This window comes from Pongo pygmaeus, chromosome 1, assembly GCF_028885625.2.
Source record: "Pongo pygmaeus isolate AG05252 chromosome 1, NHGRI_mPonPyg2-v2.0_pri, whole genome shotgun sequence".
Classification (NCBI taxonomy): domain Eukaryota; kingdom Metazoa; phylum Chordata; class Mammalia; order Primates; family Hominidae; genus Pongo; species Pongo pygmaeus.
Window position 1 is genome coordinate 99392352 of NC_072373.2, and position 18063 is coordinate 99410414.

General features: G+C 46.4%; 3 protein-coding genes across 8 annotated transcripts in view; 1 reads left to right on the forward strand and 2 right to left on the reverse strand.

The window, feature by feature from the left end:
* Positions 1 to 10093, reverse strand: MLLT11 (MLLT11 transcription factor 7 cofactor). 2 transcript variants are annotated; one of them, XR_008495510.2, is made up of 3 exons: positions 9776 to 10093; positions 7945 to 9208; positions 1 to 1284 (listed from the first exon to the last, which is right to left on the reverse strand). XR_008495510.2 is itself a non-coding variant. In XM_054461351.2 (2 exons), the coding sequence occupies exon 2, from the start codon at positions 1276 to 1278 to the stop codon at positions 1006 to 1008; it is 273 nt and encodes a 90-aa protein (XP_054317326.1). In that variant the 5' UTR covers positions 1279 to 1284; positions 7945 to 8159; the 3' UTR covers positions 1 to 1005. The 2 variants fall into 2 exon arrangements, 1 of the variants encoding a protein (XP_054317326.1); XM_054461351.2 differs by lacking the exon at positions 9776 to 10093 and having other exon boundaries at positions 7945 to 8159.
* On the forward strand, positions 8883 to 17454 carry CDC42SE1 (CDC42 small effector 1). 3 transcript variants are annotated; one of them, XM_054461363.2, is made up of 6 exons: positions 8883 to 9021; positions 11674 to 11809; positions 12462 to 12778; positions 13328 to 13438; positions 14121 to 14211; positions 15115 to 17454. In XM_054461363.2, exons 3-5 carry the CDS (start codon positions 12725 to 12727, stop codon positions 14193 to 14195), a joined length of 240 nt encoding a protein of 79 aa, XP_054317338.1. In that variant the 5' UTR covers positions 8883 to 9021; positions 11674 to 11809; positions 12462 to 12724; the 3' UTR covers positions 14196 to 14211; positions 15115 to 17454. The 3 variants fall into 3 exon arrangements, with proteins under 3 accessions (XP_054317338.1, XP_054317343.1, XP_054317333.1); XM_054461368.2 differs by having other exon boundaries at positions 11674 to 11804; XM_054461358.2 differs by lacking the exon at positions 11674 to 11809 and having other exon boundaries at positions 8885 to 9021.
* C1H1orf56 (chromosome 1 C1orf56 homolog) overlaps positions 16455 to 18063 on the reverse strand; it is a 5109-nt gene continuing 3500 nt past the window's right edge. Inside the window, exons 2-3 of one of the 3 annotated variants that reach the window (XM_054461325.2) lie at positions 17980 to 17996; positions 16455 to 16558 (exon numbers count right to left, since the gene is read on the reverse strand). In XM_054461325.2, coding sequence (XP_054317300.1) covers positions 16477 to 16558; positions 17980 to 17996 — 99 coding nt within the window. In that variant the 3' untranslated portion in view covers positions 16455 to 16476. Of the gene's footprint in view, positions 16559 to 17082; positions 17997 to 18063 lie in introns of those variants that run through there. The other 2 variants (XM_054461331.1, XM_063663569.1) reach the window with 2 other exon arrangements.

Consider the following 18063-nt stretch of genomic DNA (forward strand, 5'->3'; position numbering starts at 1 on the left):
TGGGATTGAATGTCTTTATTAAATAAACGAGTAAATGGCAGCACAAATCAGCATCAATATTGTAGGAAGGATTGGGGACAAGATGTAGAGTCAGAATGTAATTGTTCATTTCAGGGTCTCAATGTAGCTGAAGAACTGTGCCCACTGACCAGAATTAGATATTGCAAATGCAGGAGGTAAGGCTAAAATAGGACTTACGCCTTTCAGAAGATTGAATTGAAACCTTAAGAACTATCATAATAGTAGGAATGCATGTTAAGATTTGATAACTTTCTTTAGCTAGAGTTTTCAACCTACAGTTAGGAGCAAAGTTGTAAAGTGAGTAGGTTTGAAGAAGGGACATTCTTTTGAGAACAGAAATTAGCTACTTCTAAAATTATTCAATTATTTTCCCTATTTTCATTTTCCATAATATTTCCTCCTGTTTTATACCTCTAACTACCCTCTTGATTTCTCTAAGGAAAAAAAAGAATATAAGAAAGAGCAGGATCAAAAAAAAGCAAGAGACTTATCACTTTAGCCTTTTAGAAATACTGTTTCATAGCAGATAACCTCACATTAAAACTTCCGAGGTTTTCATCACCCCTTGAAGAAATACTTGTGTTTACTGCCCTGGAGCAGGAAATTAGGAAGGTTTAAGGAATCTCTGAAGCTGATTAAAATAGAGTCAAAAATCAGTCTTCCATTTTGCACTACTATACTACTCTCAGGTGTCCCCAGTCAGGCCTAGTTTCTGGAGTTAATATTTGGGGGGGAAAGGAGGAATCCCTGTGACCCAGTACTCCATTGCTTGAACCATTTACTTTGTGACTTGAGGGCTTTTGAGAGAAATGGAGTAGACAGATAGATAAATAAATAAATACATAGAACTCAACTCTGGCAGATTCATCAGCACCACCAACACAGTAGAGAGAGAACAAGATTAAAATGGGAAAGGAGTGGAAAGGAAGGGGCTTGAGAGGGAAGACAGTGAGGGCAAGGTGATGGGAGAGAGAAGTCTTGGCCTTAGAGCAAGTCCAGTTCGAAGGAGTGGATGCTGGCAATGGGAGCTCTCCAGAAGTTGAAGGTGCTGTACTCAAGGAGGCCATCACCTTCAGGGTTTTTCTCCTGGTCTGCTGCAGTTGCTTGCCCGATCATTTTGCCAACGCTGCTGCCTTTGATCTTGTAGGTGGCTGTATCTGACAGACCCAGGCCTTCCAGCTCCGACAGATCCAGTTCTGGGATGGGCATCCTCCAGAAAAGAAAGGAACTGTACTGGCTACTCACAGGGTCCCTCATAGCTTCCTAGAAAGAAACCACTTGTCAGTCTTCATGCTACAGCAACTTCTTTGTGGCCCATGGCCTTTCCTTGCTTAGATACTCCACATACCAGTAAAAAGGAATTTTTTTTTTCTATTAAAGAAAATTGTATATCCTCCAAGCCCACCAGTAAAAAGGAATTTGGGGAGAAAAAAAAAAAAACTCACCATCCCCAATTGCCTCTGGAGATAATCCAAGTTCCCTTGGACAAGCTTCAGAAACCCTTTATTATGAATTTCTACTTTTTTTTTTTTCTCTCAATGAGACAGAGTCTTGCTCTGTCGCCCAGGCTGGAGTGCAGTGGCACGATCTTGGCTCACTGCAAGCTCCACCTCCTGGGCTCACGCCATTCTCCTGCCTCAGCCTCCCAAGTATCTGGGACTACAGATGCCCGCCACCATGCCCGGCTAATTTTTTGTATTTTTTAGTAGAGACGGGGTTTCACCATGTTAGCCAGGATGGTCTTGATGTCCTGACCTCGTGATCTGCCTGCTTCGGCCTCCCAAAGTGCTGGGATTACAGGTGTGAACCACCGCGCCCGGCCGAATTTCTACTATTTTCTAAACTTCTTCCCATTTTGGAATGACTTATTTACCATCTATTGCATCAAATTGATCTTGGGTCTGATTTTCAAGGCCTTCCAAAATCTAGCCCATTCTTCCCAGCAGTGGTATAGCCTCTGTTACAGTTATGCTCTTTCCTGTCTTGCTTAACTCTCTCCATTCTCCACCTTAAAATACTTTCCACGTTTCAGCCAGGTGCGGTGGCTCATGCCTGTGATCTCAGAACTTTGGGAGGCAGAGTGGGCGGATCACTTGAGGCCAGGAGTTTGAGACCAGCCTGTCCAACATGGGGAAACCCTGCCTCTACTAAAAATACAAAAAATTAGCCAGGCATGGTGGTTCGTGCCTGTGGTCCCAGCTACTAGGGAGGCTGAGGCACGAGAATTGCTGGAATCCAGCAGGGTGAGGTTGCAGTGAGCCTTCCAACCTGGGCAACAGAGCAAGATTCTGTCTAAAAAAAAAGACTTTCCACATTTCAGGACTCCATTCAAGAGCTCAGTGGCTCACACCTGTATTCCCAGCACTTTGGGAGGCTGAGGCAGGCGGATGGCTTGAGACTAGGAGTTCCAGACCTGCCTGGGCAACATGGCAAAACTCCGTCTACAAAAAATACAAAAAATTAGCTGTGCCTGGAGGTGCACGCCTGTAGTCCCAGCTACTTGGGAGGCTGAGTGGGAGAATCACTTGAGCCTAGGAAGCAGAGGTTCCAGTGGGCTGAGACTATGCCACTGCACTCCAGCCTGGGGAATAGAGTTAGACCCTGACTCAAAAAACAAAAAGACAAAACAAACAAAAAACTCCAAGTCTATAGAGGAACCCCCGTTCCCCTAGCCCAAACTCCTATTATACTTAAAAACACTTGACTTCCTCGTGACTTTGGTTTAATAGCTCATGGTATGTGTGAAAAGGCCTTCCATGACTTTTCTGCTTTCTATTTTCCTAGCCTTCTAAATCCTACTATAAACTCACCTCTTCCAGATGACTTCCTTAAACTTACTCAGCTTCATCTACTCTATTTCCTCCAGCATCTCCCCCAACACCCTGTAGAGTTTTACCTAACTCCATCAGTTTGGGATTACAGATCACTGTTAATGTATTTTCTGTATAGGGATGGACTTATTGCCTTCTGAATGGGCAAAAGCAAAGGGCAGTAGAGAGCAAGCTAGAATCTGAGAAAAAAAAAAGCTCTTTGACAAATTGATTCCTTTTCTTACAACCAGAGTATGAATAAAAAACTGCTCAAATAGTCCCTGAGTGTTTGGCAGAGCTATCTTGCAATTTAAAAAGCTAAAGCAAATTTTATGAAATATTAACTCAAAAGGCCTAAAACTTCTATATCATTGACGCAGAGACATGTACACACGGTACCAAATACATTCAAGAAAGACATGCATACAAGCATATGTGGCATTAAAATCAAGTCAAGAACATAAAATAAGACTACACAGAAAATTGAAGTTAAAGTGCTATTCACTAATGTAAATAGTAATGAAATTTTTGATATAATATGATTTAATTATCAAATACTCCAAATTTTGCAAAAGATCCCTTTTTTGGCTAGCTTCCCCTTCCTCTCCACAAATGTTCTCCACCCCTATTTCATCTATCTTTATATCTATCATCATCTTAAACGGTATCATTTACTTAAAGGGTTTCGACAGTGCCTTGTACCACAATATATGTTCAATAAATGCTTCCCACTATCCTTCATTTTAAATTATCCAGGTATTTTAGGCAAAGGCAATATCTAATTATCACTCCGTTCTTAGAGATACATGATTAGTAAATATGTAGATTAGAAAGATACACTCTCTCAGAGCCACACAGACACGCCCAAACATCCTTTGTCCAGACCCTTTGTGGGCATCCAAGGCCTACTCAACAGGGCCTTGCTGTGTCATGCTGCCACCATGGGGAAGGGGGAAGGACAAGGTGGTGGTAGAGGGGAGCAGAAGCTCTCTGGCATCTCACGATGCGTGCCTCAGTCAGAGGTTGGATTTTCCTATTAGCATTCCCTCACCAATTCCACTGAGCTGCAAATAATCATTCTTTTCCAGAATCTGTCCCTATACCTAGGGGTTTCCCCAAGGGTAAAAACCAATCTACTTTCTCTGTACACAAGTGCTGGGCTTTGTACACAAAGCCATTCAAGGCTGCTGATTAACTTTCCCTCACTATTTAATTAATACCTTGCCATTCCCATATATTAGCCCACAAGTAAGCCTTAACAATCCATTTCTCTCTAGCCTACCTTTCCTTCAGAACAAAACCCAGGTGCTAAAAGAACTTTCCTGGCCAGGCGCAGTGGCTCACGCCTATAATCTCAGCACTTTGGGAGGCCAAGGCAGGCAGATCACGAGGTGAGGAGTTCAAGACCAGCCCAACCAACATGGTGAAATCCTGTCTCTATTAAAAATACAAAATTAGCCAGGTGAGGTGGCGCATGCCTGTAATCCCAGTTATTTGGGAGGCTGAGGCAGGAAAATTGCTTGAACCTGGGAGATGGAGGTTGCAGTGAGCCGAGATCTCGCCATTGCACTCCAGCCTGGGCAACGAGAGCGAAACTCCATCTCAAAAAAAGTAATAATAAATAAATAGATAAATAAATAAATAACTTTCCTATGCTGTAATGGGGTATCTTTCCTCTGATCCCAGTGCTCGAGTATACTGATGATGATGAGAGCAAATGGATTGGAAATCCATTTGGATTTAAAGTAAAGTTCAGATTGGCAGAAGGTCTCTTAACAGAATCAGATACTCTTCCATGCATTAATGGATCTATCACTTTCTCTACCCATTCTACCCAAGCCCTGCCTGATATTATAGGACTATTACAGCTGCCTACAGCCTCCACCCTGCTACTTACTAGCCAAGGGTCAAGAAGCATTAGTTGTGGTCAGGCGTGGTGGCTCACGCCTGTAATCCCAGCACTTTGGGAGGCCGAGGCGGGTGGATCACAAGGTCAGGAGATCGAGACCATCCTGGCTAACACGGTGAAACCTCGTCTCTACTAAAAATACAAAAATTAAGCCGGGTGCGGTGGTGGGCGCCTGTAGTCCCAGCTACTTGGGAGGCTGAGGCAGGAGAATGGCGTGAACCCGGGAGGCGGAGCTTGCAGTGAGCTGAGATAGCACAACTGCACTCCAGCCTGGGCGAAAGAGTGAGACTCCGTCTCAATAATAATAATAATAATAAATAAATAAAATTAAAAAAAGAAGCATTCGTTGAAATGTTCCCAAAGGAGCAGAAAGAACATTCTACCACCTCCAAAAACAGAACCCCAAGTTTCAAAAGGCCTTTCTCGAACACACCCTATTGGGTCTCACCAGGCCAGAGATTCCTAAATAATGGCCTTAAATAGGTTCCAAAATGCTCCAGTATAATGTGAAAGGACTGTACTAAGGCAGAAAAAGAAAGTGTTAATCTAGAACACAGTGATATGTGAGAGTGTGGGGGCTTCAGGAATGGTGAGTGGGTAGGCTAGGATGTTTTTAATGTTGAAAGTGAATTCTGAGTTGTTCTTTTTCTTCTGAGTTTAAGTTCCAAAATAAACCCTGGGAACTGAGCATTACTCAGCAGAGAAGCTGCTTAGAAGGAGGGTGATGCCGGGATTGGAGCAGGGTAGGGGAGCATGTTGGAAAGGTGAGATCATCATCCTATGATATTCAACTCTGATAATCTCCATAGTACTTTGCAGAGACGTGTGCAGAAAGAGAGCTACAAAAAATGGTTGTATCCATTAACCAACCACCCACTGCTTAAATCTGGGACTATAGAGATTCTAAGAAGCATACCCTAGGAGTCAGTACTGTTACGGACTTATGGCTATAGGGATTCTTATTGTTACCAGTTATTTTCCCAGCTAGCTGGGTTCTTTTCTCTCTCCTCCCTGACAAGTCTTCTCCAGAATGAGCTTAGTATAATGCAGGGCACATTATAGGCTCTTTAAAAAATAGAATCATGGGGTCGGGCGCGGTGGCACACGCCTGTAATCTCAGCACTTTGGGAGGCCGAGGCAGGTGGATCACAAGGTCAGGAATTCGACACCAGCCTGGCCAAGATAGTGAAACCCCGTCTCTACTAAAAATACAAAAATTAGCCAGGCGTGGTGGCAGGTGCCTATAATCGCAGCTACTCAGGAGGCTGAGGCAGGAGAATCGCTTGAACTGGGGAGGCGGAGGTTGCAGTGAGCCAAGATTGCACCACTGCACTCCAGCCTGGGCAACAGAGTGAGACTCCATCTAAAAAAAAAAAAAAAAAATAGAATCATGGGGGGAAAAATCATAGAATTTTAAAACTAGAAGACATCTTAGAAATTAATGACTTGGGAAGACTTCCAGCCAGTTTGTATAGAATCCAGGTCTCATAATTCCCAGTCTGATCCCTTTTTGTGTTGTACATGGATAGTTGTCAACAGCTTTATATAACCCTCTACCAGTATTCCCAAAACTTAAAAGAATTCTTAGTTGCTGAAGAATAGATATTCCGTGGGTTAGGTGATTGTTTCTGAAATTGTGATCTGAATGGGGAAAAGCAAAGGGCAGTAGAGAGCAAGCTAGAATCTGAGGAAAAAAAAAAGCACTTCGACAAACTGACTCCTTTTCTTACAACCAGAGTATGTATAAAAAACTGCTCAAACCGTCCCTGAGTGTTTGGTAGAGCTATCTTGCAATTTAAAAAGCTAAAGCAAATTTTATGAAATATTAACTCAGAAGGCCTAAAATCTCTATGTCATTGACCCAGAGACACGTACACAGGGTACCAAATACATTCAAGAAAGACATGCATGCAAGCATAAGTGGCATCAAAATCAAGTCAAGAACATAAAGTAATACTACACAGAAAATTGAAGTTAAAGTGCTATTCACTAATGTAAATAGTAATGACATTTTTTATTTAATATAGTATGGATTTAATTATCAAATACTCCAAATTTTGCAAAAGATCCCTTTTTGGCTAGCTTCCCCTTCCCCCCCACAAATGCTCTCCACCCCTACTTCATCTATCTTTACATCTATCATTATCTTAAATGGTATCATTTACTTAAAGGGTTTCGACAGTGCCTTGTACCATAATATATGTTCAATAAATGCTTCCCACTATCCTTCACTTTAAATTATCCAGGTATTTTAGGCAAAGGCAATATCTAATTATCACTCTGTTCTTAGAGATACATGATTAGCAAATGTATAGATTAGAAAAATACAGACTCTCAGAGCCATACAGACACGCCCAAATATCCTTTGTCCAGACCCTTTGTGGGCATCCAAGGCCTACTCAACAGGGCCTTGCTGTGTCATGCTGCCACCATGGGGAAGGGGGAAGGACAAGGTGGTGGTGGTGGTAGAGGGGAGCAGAAGCTCTCTGACATCTCATAATGCGTGCCTCAGTCAGAGCTTGGATTTTCCTATTAGCATTCCCCCACCAATTCCACTGAGCTGCAAATCATTCTTTTCCAGAATCTGTCCCCATACCTAGCTCCTGTGGGCTATACTGATTTCACTATGGAATCAGGCAGTTCTCCAACACAGAGGCCCCCACCTTTCCTACCCTAGGCTGCCTCTTTCTTTGGAGCAAAGATTCGAGGTGGAATGAAAGAGATTATCCAAATAAAGGTCAGGATTACACCCAACATTATCCCATATAACCCCCTCCCAAACTCCCTCCTACAGAGAAACATAGAACACTACAGAAAAAAATTGCAAGTATAGGGAAGTAGAGGACAGAGAGATACAGTAGGACTAAAAATTAATCAAACAGCTGGTAAAACAAATTATGGTTTGAAAAGGAAGATAAGTAGACTGAAGATATTAAATACACAGGACAATAAATTACAGAAAAGGATACTTGAAATAAGGAGGTAGGTGCTGAGAAATAACTACAAGTAAATTGTTAGAAATTAATAGTCTGTACAAGGTAACAAGGCATGGATGCTGTGAAGAAATAACTACCCATTGTTCATAGCGCCCCCTTCTCTCCTCTTCAGCTGTCCTCCACCTTATGTGGGGTCTTTCAATCTAACCATAAGCGGCAGCTCTTCTATCTTCGCAGCCCCCTGCCCCCCTCCCTCAGTTTGGTTTACCTGTTATTAATCAATTACTGGCGTGTTCCAAAGATGGAGGGAGTACCTCGGGGGCTCCGGGGTCTGCGCCGGGCTGGAGAAATACAAAGCTGTTGGGGCTTTGACGGCTTTGTCTTCTCACTCCTTTTCCCTCTTCAGTGACTGAGTCTGTCAGTTCACTCTCCCCCTGCAATGCAGCCCCTCCTAAGAAGGGCGGAAGGATTCCCCGCCCCCTCCTGCCTGACTCGGCTAATTCAAATGATAGGTTCCAGAACACTTGAGGGAAGGAGAGATGATGAAAGCATCTCCCTAGGCTCATTGGTCTGCGCTATTATTCCCGATCTCTTCCAGCACCCCCGTGCTGACTGGGGGCTCAATGAATGAGCAGTTAATTGCCCTCTAATTTTAGGTCCTCTAATTTATGGATTTGAAATCTTAACTCTAGACTACAATGGAAAGGAGGAGTGTTCCTTTCTTCCACAATTTAAGGACTTGAGGTTACAAGGTTATTTTTAAGAATCAGAATATTTTTCCACCCCTTCTCCCAATCCCTGCTCCTCCCGACTCGCCTCTCTACCCTCACAATGGATAAATAAACCTAGTCCTATTCCATTTTGGGTAGAGCACAAGAAATTTGGGGTGGGGGGGCGTGCTTCTGCGAATCTCTGAACTTGGTTAGGTCTGGGGGTTTGGGGGGCTCCGCTTCGTTTTGCCCCGAAATGCCTGGCGAGCAAAGGGAACGTGAGATTCCGGGGGCCCCAGCTGGGGTGCCAGGCCCTCATCTAGGTGTCCGCATTCTCCGGTTCTCCCCGCAGGGGCGGCGGCCTTGAGAGGCTGCAGAGGCACCCTCCCACGTCCCGCACAGTGCAGTGCCTCCGCAGTCCAGAGGGGAGCTGTGCGCTCGGCTCCGAGCCGGACGGGTTTCGTAATCGCGTCGCCGCCGCTTCCGCCCTGAGCCGGCCCCACCTCTGCCGGCTCGTCCTCGGCTCCCCCGCCTCGCCGCAGAGCTGGCCCAGGAAGCCCACATTGGCGGCCACGGAGCAGGGTCCCTCACCCCCACCAGCTGTAGCTGAACGTCTGGATGGTGGAGAAGAGCAGGTGAGGCCGTGCAGTTGGTCCTCTGGCCCGCCTGCCGCGCCGGCAGCGCCAGGCGGAGACACACCGGATGCGGGGTGTGGGGGAGGCGGGTGTCCTGGGCTGCAGAGATGCTGGGGTGGTGGGAAAGGGGTGCGCGCCCGGGGTGGCCGTCCTCATCCACGCTCCTGGGGTGTGCAGGCTGAGGCCGCTGAAGAGTAGAAGGAAAAGAAGGAACTGGAATGTTGGGGGAGGTGGGAGGGAGAGGGTCCGAAAGATTCCCAGAGAGGTCACAATCCGGTTAAGGGTTGGGAAGAGCAGAGAACTTCTAGGTAGAGTTGGGTAGTGGGGGGAGACAGATATGGAATCTGTGTGATTGAATATATTTGGGGAGGGGAGGCTTAGGGCCTAGCCCTCTTTTCTCTTAAGCCCCCAGAAGACCTTTCCTGGGGAAGGGGAAGGTTGGTGTTGGGCCTGTCACTTGGCTGAAATATGGAGTCCACTCCGCTTCTCCAGAGTCCCTCAGCAGCCCTCCATGTCTCGGGGTCTCAGGGACCAGCTGCTGCCCCGGGCTTCTAGTCAGAATTGCCCATGCCATTCTCTCGATTCTTTCTTTCTCTCCAGCTGCTTCATGTGAGGGCTTGTCAGGCCGCGGGTTGGAGGCCTTAGGGCCAGAGGCAGTGGGACCGGGAGAACCGGTTTGGGGCCCGAACAGGACCAGAGAACTAGCCTGTACATCCTTCCTCCCTGGCACCTCTTTCCCATCCCTTCTGCTCACCTCCCAACAGCTCTGAGACCCTCAAGTCCTAGTGTGATCTTGGTGGGGGTGGGGGGTGGCTTTCCCGGTTCCATATTTCACTCTTGCCATTTGGAACTCAGAGAGGCCGAGTTCTGAGCATCACTTGGCTCTCAGGACGTGGCCTTATGAGGTCTAATCCTCATCCCTCCTTTTGTTTTCTCAGCCCCTTCCCTATTCACTGTGGGGTTGGATTCAGGTGGCTCTTTCGCCTGGGCTGACCAGCTCAGGACTTCATTTTTCCTCAACCCACTCTCTTCTGGCTGCTTTAAAGAAGAGTGGCCGCCAGTGGCTCTTACTTCCTTTTCTGGCTTTGTTCCCATCCCCCACTGCCCTGCGCTACCATCACATTCACCCTGACCTGACTTCTTCACACTCTGACCCCACCCTCAAGTTTCAGAGACCCTAATGTCCTAGGGAATGGAATTTCCTGGTCACTTCTCGTCATCATTGGTCATTTCATGCCAAGTCCCACACACACGCTTTCCCTCCACCCAGCTCTGGTCAGGTCCCTGGAAAAGAAACAGAAATGGCCTTGTTCTCTCCACTGCCCCTTTCCCTCTCTCCTTCTCCTCCCCCTCTCTTCTCCTCTTCCCTCCCAGCACTATCCACCTCTGTCCCTCAGCTTTGAGCAGGGTGGGGGATGTTGAGGGAGAGTCCAGTCACAGTACAGCCTGCCTGCTGGTGTTGGGGGTTTCCTCTCATTTTTCATTTTCCCTCAACCCTTACCACCTGCCACCACCACCGTCAGGACAAACCCTATCACTGACTCACTGACATCCCACTGACCACAGCTCCCCTCTCTGGACAGTGTGTTTTAGCTTCCGCTCCTCCTGGTTACTCCTCCCTTCCAGTGGTGAGAAGGGAAGTAAGAGAAAGCCCAGCCTCCTGGGTTCTCCCCTCCCCTAGAAGCTACATTTGAGTGTTTGTGTGATCTCATCTCAAGGCTGTTAAAAAAAAATAAAAAACCTCTCCGTGTGTGTGTGTGTGTGTCTTGTCCTGTCACCCAGGCTGGAGTGCAGTGGTGCAAACATCACTCACTGTAGCCTCCAACTCTTGGGCTCAAGTGATCCTCCTGCCTCAGCCTCCCCAGTAGCTGGGATGACAGGCACATGCTACCACACCCTGCTATCTCGGTTTTTTTTTGTTTTTTTGAGGCGGAGTTTCACTCTTTTTGCCCAGGCTGGAGTGCAATGGCGATCTCGGCTCACTGCAACCTCCGGTTCAAGCGATTCTCCTGCCTCAGCCTCCCAAGTAGCTGGGATTACAGGCGTCCACCACCATGCCCAGCTAATCTTTTGTATTTTTAGCAGAGATGGGGTTTCACCATGTTGGCCAGGCTGGTCTGGAACTCCTGACCTCAGGTGATCCGCCCGCCTTGGCCTCCCAAAGTGCTGGGATTACAGGCGTGAGCCACCACGCCTGGCCTATCTCTTGTTTTTAAATCAGTCTAGGATGCCAAAGCATCAGGGTTCCCGGCCTGCAAGAAAGGGAGATTCCTGTTTATGTTAAAGTGTCTTAGTTATGAAACTGCCCTTTTTGGAATCTTTAGGTTGTCTGTACTATGGGATTGGGGAAATGCAAGTGAGTCTAAGAAGAAACCCAGATGTGTCCTACCCTGGCTGGCAGTAGTGAGAAGGGAGGAAGTTCTTCCTTGGACACTAGTACTATTGGAAAGTTCCTTGTGTCTGATTCGCTGATGAAGCTTGAGGATAGAATTGGTGAGGAGGGAGGGGAGAACAGGTCACAGCTGGAGGGGAGCCTGGGCCCTATAGAGTGTGAGGCAGAGCAGAGTGGCAGATAGGACATGTGGACGGTGGGGAAAATATTCCTAATGGGACAGAAGATACCTGGCACATGTACCCACAACCTGTACACAGATGATCTGTACTGGACACACGTGGAGATATGGCCATGCCACGCATGTGCAAACAGAGGTGTACACACAGGAGTGCAGTGATACAGGACACAGATAAACAGAATGTATACAGCCTTCAGGAAGGATCTCAAGGTCAGGTAATAAAGGAACTGCTAACTGGCTTCTGGGAGGGACTGGATTTCACTGGAGGGAAATCAGGAGGAATAGGGCAGTAAACAGAGAGGGAAGAAATTCCTCATTGTAGAAAGTCTTTCCTGAGGGCCAACCTGCCAGTTAGTCTCCTAGGACCTCAGTTGTCCAGGGCTCTCCTGTTCTTAAAGAAACTCTAGGCGTTCAGGGCAAGGTAAGAAAAAAGGAAGGGACAGGGTGGAGACCTTGTTTGTGAGAACAAAAAACCACTATTTCCTCTTCAGAGTCACTTAAATGCCCCTCCCCTTCTGCCCTAAACTCAAGAGAGAAGGGAGCTGGAGCTTGTATCACCCCAAACTTTGCTAATTTCTGCCACTATCCTTTGGTCCTCGCCCATCCTCTTAACTCTTAACTCTAGCCCCCTTCCTCTCCCTTGGTACCACCAGCCACTGCTCCTTAACCCCTTGGTGTCCTTTTGGTTCTGTTCCTTTTTCTTAGAGTCAAACTGAGGTTCATAGTGTTTGGGAATGAGTGTTGGTGTACAGGTCTAGGGCCACTCAGGGAGGACTGGGAAGATATAGGCTCATCAGGAGGTTTCTCAAGGATTGGGGGAGGGGGAGATATCTCATTGATCTTTCTTTTTACTTTCTTCTAATCCAGGGTTCTGAGTCTGAGGAAGACATAACCTTGTGCCTGCCTGCCCACCTCTCTCTCTGGTCCTGTTCATCTCTCAGGCTCTGAGACACTGACCTTCACTGCTCAGTTAAAGGTTCCAGGGATTCCACTTTCTCTGGACCCATCCAGCTGAGTACACCCAGGGTGGTGTTGTATCCGGGGAGAGTGAGGAGTGGGTTGTCCAAACACCAGGGAAAGAGCCCTTTGGGGCCTCAGACAGAGGAGTGAAGCTGGAACCATCAGGGAACATGAGTGAATTTTGGCACAAACTGGGCTGCTGTGTGGTAGAGAAACCCCAGCCGGTGAGTCTCCCCACCCCCATCCTAACCCAAAGAGCAGTCAGTTACTGTGTGCTGTGAGGTAGCCACACCATCTAGGATCTGCCATCTAAAAAGCACACTTCTTGCCTCCCTCTGTGTCAGGAGCTTCTATGGTCAGGCAGCTGTATATGTAGAATAAAGGGGACTGGGTGATGGAAGAAGTGAATAGTCCTAGCTATTACCTCCTGTTACTGTCCATTCTGAGCTGGGTGGGGTTTGTAGGTGGAGCTGCATACCTGTCAGTTTTCCCCATTATTTCGTCATCAGTCAGAGGTGACTTTGACATGTCCTTTCTTTATCCAGTGTTCACCCTGCAGGCCACCGCCCTCACTACTCTGGTTCATGTCTTCCGTGTGCTTTTGTTGTTCCAGCTTTGCCTTTCATGCCCTAGTGATTTCCCTGTTAAAATGCCACATCCCCTCTTCCCACCAGGGCCCTTAGCTTTTCAGTGGTTTTGAAGACTCTTTTCCCTTCCTCCGTGCTGACTGGAGGAGGGGCCTTAAGACATGACTCCTTATCTTCTCCAAGCAGAAGAAGAAGAGAAGACGGATTGACCGGACCATGATTGGGGAACCAATGAATTTTGTCCACCTGACTCACATTGGCTCAGGGGAGATGGGGGCCGGAGATGGACTTGCCATGGTAACAAGGAAATGGGGAGAGGTCGATATGGGGGTGAGGTCTATAACCGTTCCCTCTTTTTGAAAGTTCAAGCTAGGGACATACGAAAATACTCAATGGGGAAGTAAAAACCTGGGATTCTAGTCCTGGTCACCAGTTATGGAAACCTGAGACCTGGCATTTTAGGTGTCTGGGCCTAGGTTCTCTCATCTTTACAACTTAGCAGATTGTTCTTCATTGGGGTAGGAGGTATATATATCTTAATAGTTGGAGGGCTTTTTCCAAAAACTTATAACCCTCCCTTCTCCTAATTAAGAACTGCTATCTCAGTGCCACAGTAAATCATATATTTAGGAGTGTTGGGACAGGAAAAAAGCTGAGCACCTTCGTCCTAAATAATGTCTAAGATGCACTTCTGTTCCCAAAATAAGGGAAATGGGTCTAGAGATAGTCTTTTCCCAGATCCTGAAACTCATATAGGGGAGAATCCATTGTGAGGGAATATTATTAGTAAAAGACCCATTTTACCTCATCCTCATGAAGGCCAGTGTGAAAAGAGGCATTGAGACTCCCCTAGGAGGAATGGCAGTTAGTAGATGGCTGCTATTGTCAAGGAGATGGAGTCAACCTCTTCCCTGGAGGGCACAAAGTAGAGTTCTTACTGTAGGATATGAAGACTTGCCTCACATCTGTTTTCTCACAGACAGGTGCAGTTCAGGAGCAGATGAGATCCAAGGGAAACCGAGATAGGCCATGGAGCAATTCTAGGGGCTTATAGCTCCAATAATGGAATGGTGAGTGATTAGAGAAACCCATCCAACACCTCAGCCCCCATAACAGCACAACCTGATACCCTGACTCAGAACCCTGATCTTATGCAAGAAAGGGAGGTGTGGCCAGGCATAGTGGCTCATGCCTGTAATCCCAGCACTTTGGGAGGCCAAGATGGGTGGATCACTTGAGGCCAGGAGTTAAAGACCAGCCTGGCCAACGAGGCAAAACCCTGTCTCTACCAAAAAATACAAAAATTAGCCGGGCACAGTGGCATGCTCCTGTAGTCCCATCTACCTGGGAGGCTGAGGCATGAGAATCGCTTGAACCCGGGAGGCGGAGGTTACAGTGAGCTGAGATCGCGCCACTGCACTCCAGCCTGTGTGATAGAGCGAGACTCTATCTCAAAATATAAAAAAGAATGAGAGATAGGGAGGAATTAGAAGGGAAGATTCAGGAATGTAGGATCTAGGCCGGGCATGGTGGCTAACGCCTATAATCCCAGCACTTTGGGAGGCGAAGGTCAGCAGATGACTTGAGGTCAGGAGTTTGAGACCAGCCTGGCCAACATGGTGAAACCCTGTCTCTACTAAAAGTACAAAAATTAGCCAGGCATGATGGCACACGCCTGTAATCCCAGTTACTCTGGCGGCTGAGGCAGGAGAATCACTTGAACTCGGGAGGCGGAGGTTGCAGTGAGCCCAGATTGCACCACTGCACTCCAGCCTGGGCAACAGAGCGAGATTCCGTCTCAAAAAAAAAAAAGAATGTAGGATATAGAAAGACTGAGAGGGTGTTGTGCAGACAGAAGTAAAGAACACACTGTGGAAATAGCTTAAAGTCTGCACTAGGTAGTGCCTTCTTCCTAAAGCCTTGGTTTTCTTTGAGGCTAATCTTCTTTAAGAAAAACTTTTTTTTAATTTTAGGTTCTACCATCTTGAAACCCCCATTGTTTCCAGCCAAGAAGAAATGCTGCCCCTACCAGATCCCTCCTTGAACCAGTGATCTAAGGACCCCTTTTTCCCTATCTGCCTAACAGTGCCTCACAAGGCTTGGGGGCTGGACTCCCTCTACTCCCTCTGGCTACAGCCCCTCCTGGAGATGGGGTCAAGGCAGCAGGACTGATCAAGTGACTACTGGTTAGCCAGAGGAGCTCAGCTGAAGCCCTGGAAACCCTCAGATCTGAGATAGGAGTTCTCTAGGAACCTGGAATGAGTTCCTTTCTCCTGAATGATGGTCTGGGTGCCACCTGTTTTTAAACTCTTAACCTGGAACTCCTTAAATGGGGTAGGTGGGCGAGATTATCAACACTGAAGCTGGCTTTGCTGAGAAGCTTCCTACCTCCCTGCCCTTCTCCTCCTTCCTCCTGGAATGAACTAAAGCAGATGTCAAGCAGGGGCTGGTGGGGGTGCCTACTCCCTTTTCTACTCTTTATCTTTAGATTTCAAACCTTAGGCTCACAGCCCCTCAGTATCTCTCGGCTAATACCAGTGTCTCTCTAGTTAGGCCTCTCATCCTCTGTTTCTGTTTACCAGCTTCCCAGCAACTTTCCTTTTTTAAAAATTAAAAATTTAATTCAGGTTCTCTTAATTATCCTCATCCTGCTGTTGCCTCCGCCCTTAACTCTGTCCCTATTAGGAACCTTGTTTCCCACTGAATAAGAGTTAAGGTAAGAGGTAGCTCTTCACCTGATGACATTCCATTTAAGTCTTGGGGCATCTTTCCTGCCCTCTGCCAACCTCCCTGCTGGCCCAGGTGAGAGGAGGAAGAGGGAGCTGAAGAGAAACCCAGAATGCGGCAGAACTAGGAGTAAGTCCATCTCAAGGTGGACTTCTGATCATTGAGGATGGTGAGATAAATAGGTTGAAAACAATCATCTGTGAGCTTAGGAGTCTTAAGATCCTCACAGCACGGGAGCAGGGAGAGGCTCTATCTAGAACAAGGTTTCACAACCGAGATGCCTTTGACATTTTGGGCTGAAGTGTTCTTTGTAAGGAAAACCTGTTTCCTGTTTTGTGCATTACAGGATATTTAGCAGCATCCCCGGCCCACCATAGTTATGACAACCAAAAATGCCTCTATATATTGCCAAATTTCTCCTGGGGGGCAAAATCGCCTCCATTTGAGAACCACAACTCTAAAGTCAAGATATTTTTCTCTGAAGTGATTTCTGCTTGGCACGCTACCCTCATCACGTTACTCATCTTAAGCCCGAGCCATGGATCAACTAGGAGCCCATATAAATGAGGCTCAGTAGGGCTGCACATAATCTCCAAACAATTCTTTATTCAGTGTTTTGCTTGTGCTCGCATGTTGCTATGATGGACAGGTCCCATGCTCCTCCATTCTCGCCCTCTGGAGAAGTGGTTCCTGCAGTGTAGAGATATGAACAGGGTATGGTAGGATTGGGGAAAGGGGAGAGAGAAGCAGTAGATACACTCCTTATCCTCCCCAAATTTTAAGCTCTATTTCTGTGCCCTAGTCCTAGACACACATTAGACTCAGGGAGTTTTGTCTGAAGACCAGGTCCCACTGCCCCCCTGGCTGAAGAGTCTGCTTTAGATGGGAAAACAACGCAGGAGCAGGGGTCTTTAGGCACTTTCAGTATTCTCAGGTGTTCTTCGTTCTGGCCCTTCCAGGGTAATTAGGAAGGCAGAACAAGACAGATGAGCTCCTGCCTGCTCTGAGACAAGAAGGGTGGGGTCTCATTAGCTTTGCAACAGGAAACATCCTGTTTTATGGTAGTGGGGTCAGGAATGTAGGAACTGGTATCCATTCTGCCAATTCCACCACCCATTCAGTTTGCTTATCCCTACAGAACAGTGACTGAGGTTCTATTCTTTTTTTGTTTTTTCAAATTTCCATGTATTTTCTGCCATTTTTCAGGGTCTAAGATTGGTCATACATTCCCAATTTACTCTCAGTTCCAGTCAAGCTGGTTGCTCTGAAAGTAACCCAGCTTGTTGCCCTAAAATACCTCAGTAGCCTGAGTGTTATACTAGAGATCTAAAGGGTTAACAGGATAGGGTAGAAAGGTTAGAGACTCCTGGAAATCTCTGGTCACCATGATCTTCGGCCTCATTCTAATACCTGTTCTTTGGACACAGTCTTTTTCCTTTGGTGCTCTCTTGCCTTTAGCTACCTTCTCTAATACGTACGCTACCATCACTAATAAAGTGATGGGAAGGGGTTTGAGAGTCATAATTTATATTAAAAAGTTGTTGGACTTTTAAATACATTTTTTCAAATAAAAAAATTAAGCAAAATAGTTGCACAGTAATTATTGCAGGTGTGTGAAGGATGGATATAGCTAATGAAGATAACTCCTCGAAAGTGGCTGAGATGGAATTTTGTACCAACATTGCCCTTTTGAGGAGAGAGGGCCAAGCATTATGAAGGCAAGAAGACCACTGTCATCTTTCAAGGGCTCAACTCCTTGTTCTTCCTACTCCCTTTTCTTAGCATTTATTTGAGATTTTTCAAGCCTGTAAAAGAAGTACTTGTTTTAAAACAATGTTGGAAATGAGGAAAATGAGCAATATCAACATTTTATCCTGAGGAACAGGGAGTAGGAAACAAGCCAGAGGCTGCTAGTTACACAGTTCAGTCTTAGGGATGAAGAGATTTATGTCTCTCCTCCCTCAGGTACCTCTGTAAAGAAACACAAGACCAAACAATGTGTTTTCCAGTTTTGTTTTTCTGTACTAAAAATATCTAGTGGGTGCTAGGATTGAAAGGGCAAGAGAGGTTGAGATACTGACATCTCCTTATGTGGACGAAGTGGCCATTACCTCTGGTTTCTGTCTATCTGCGTAAGGAAAAAAAATAGAGAAAAAGGGAAATTACAACCACATCTATATTCTTTTCCCTTCCTT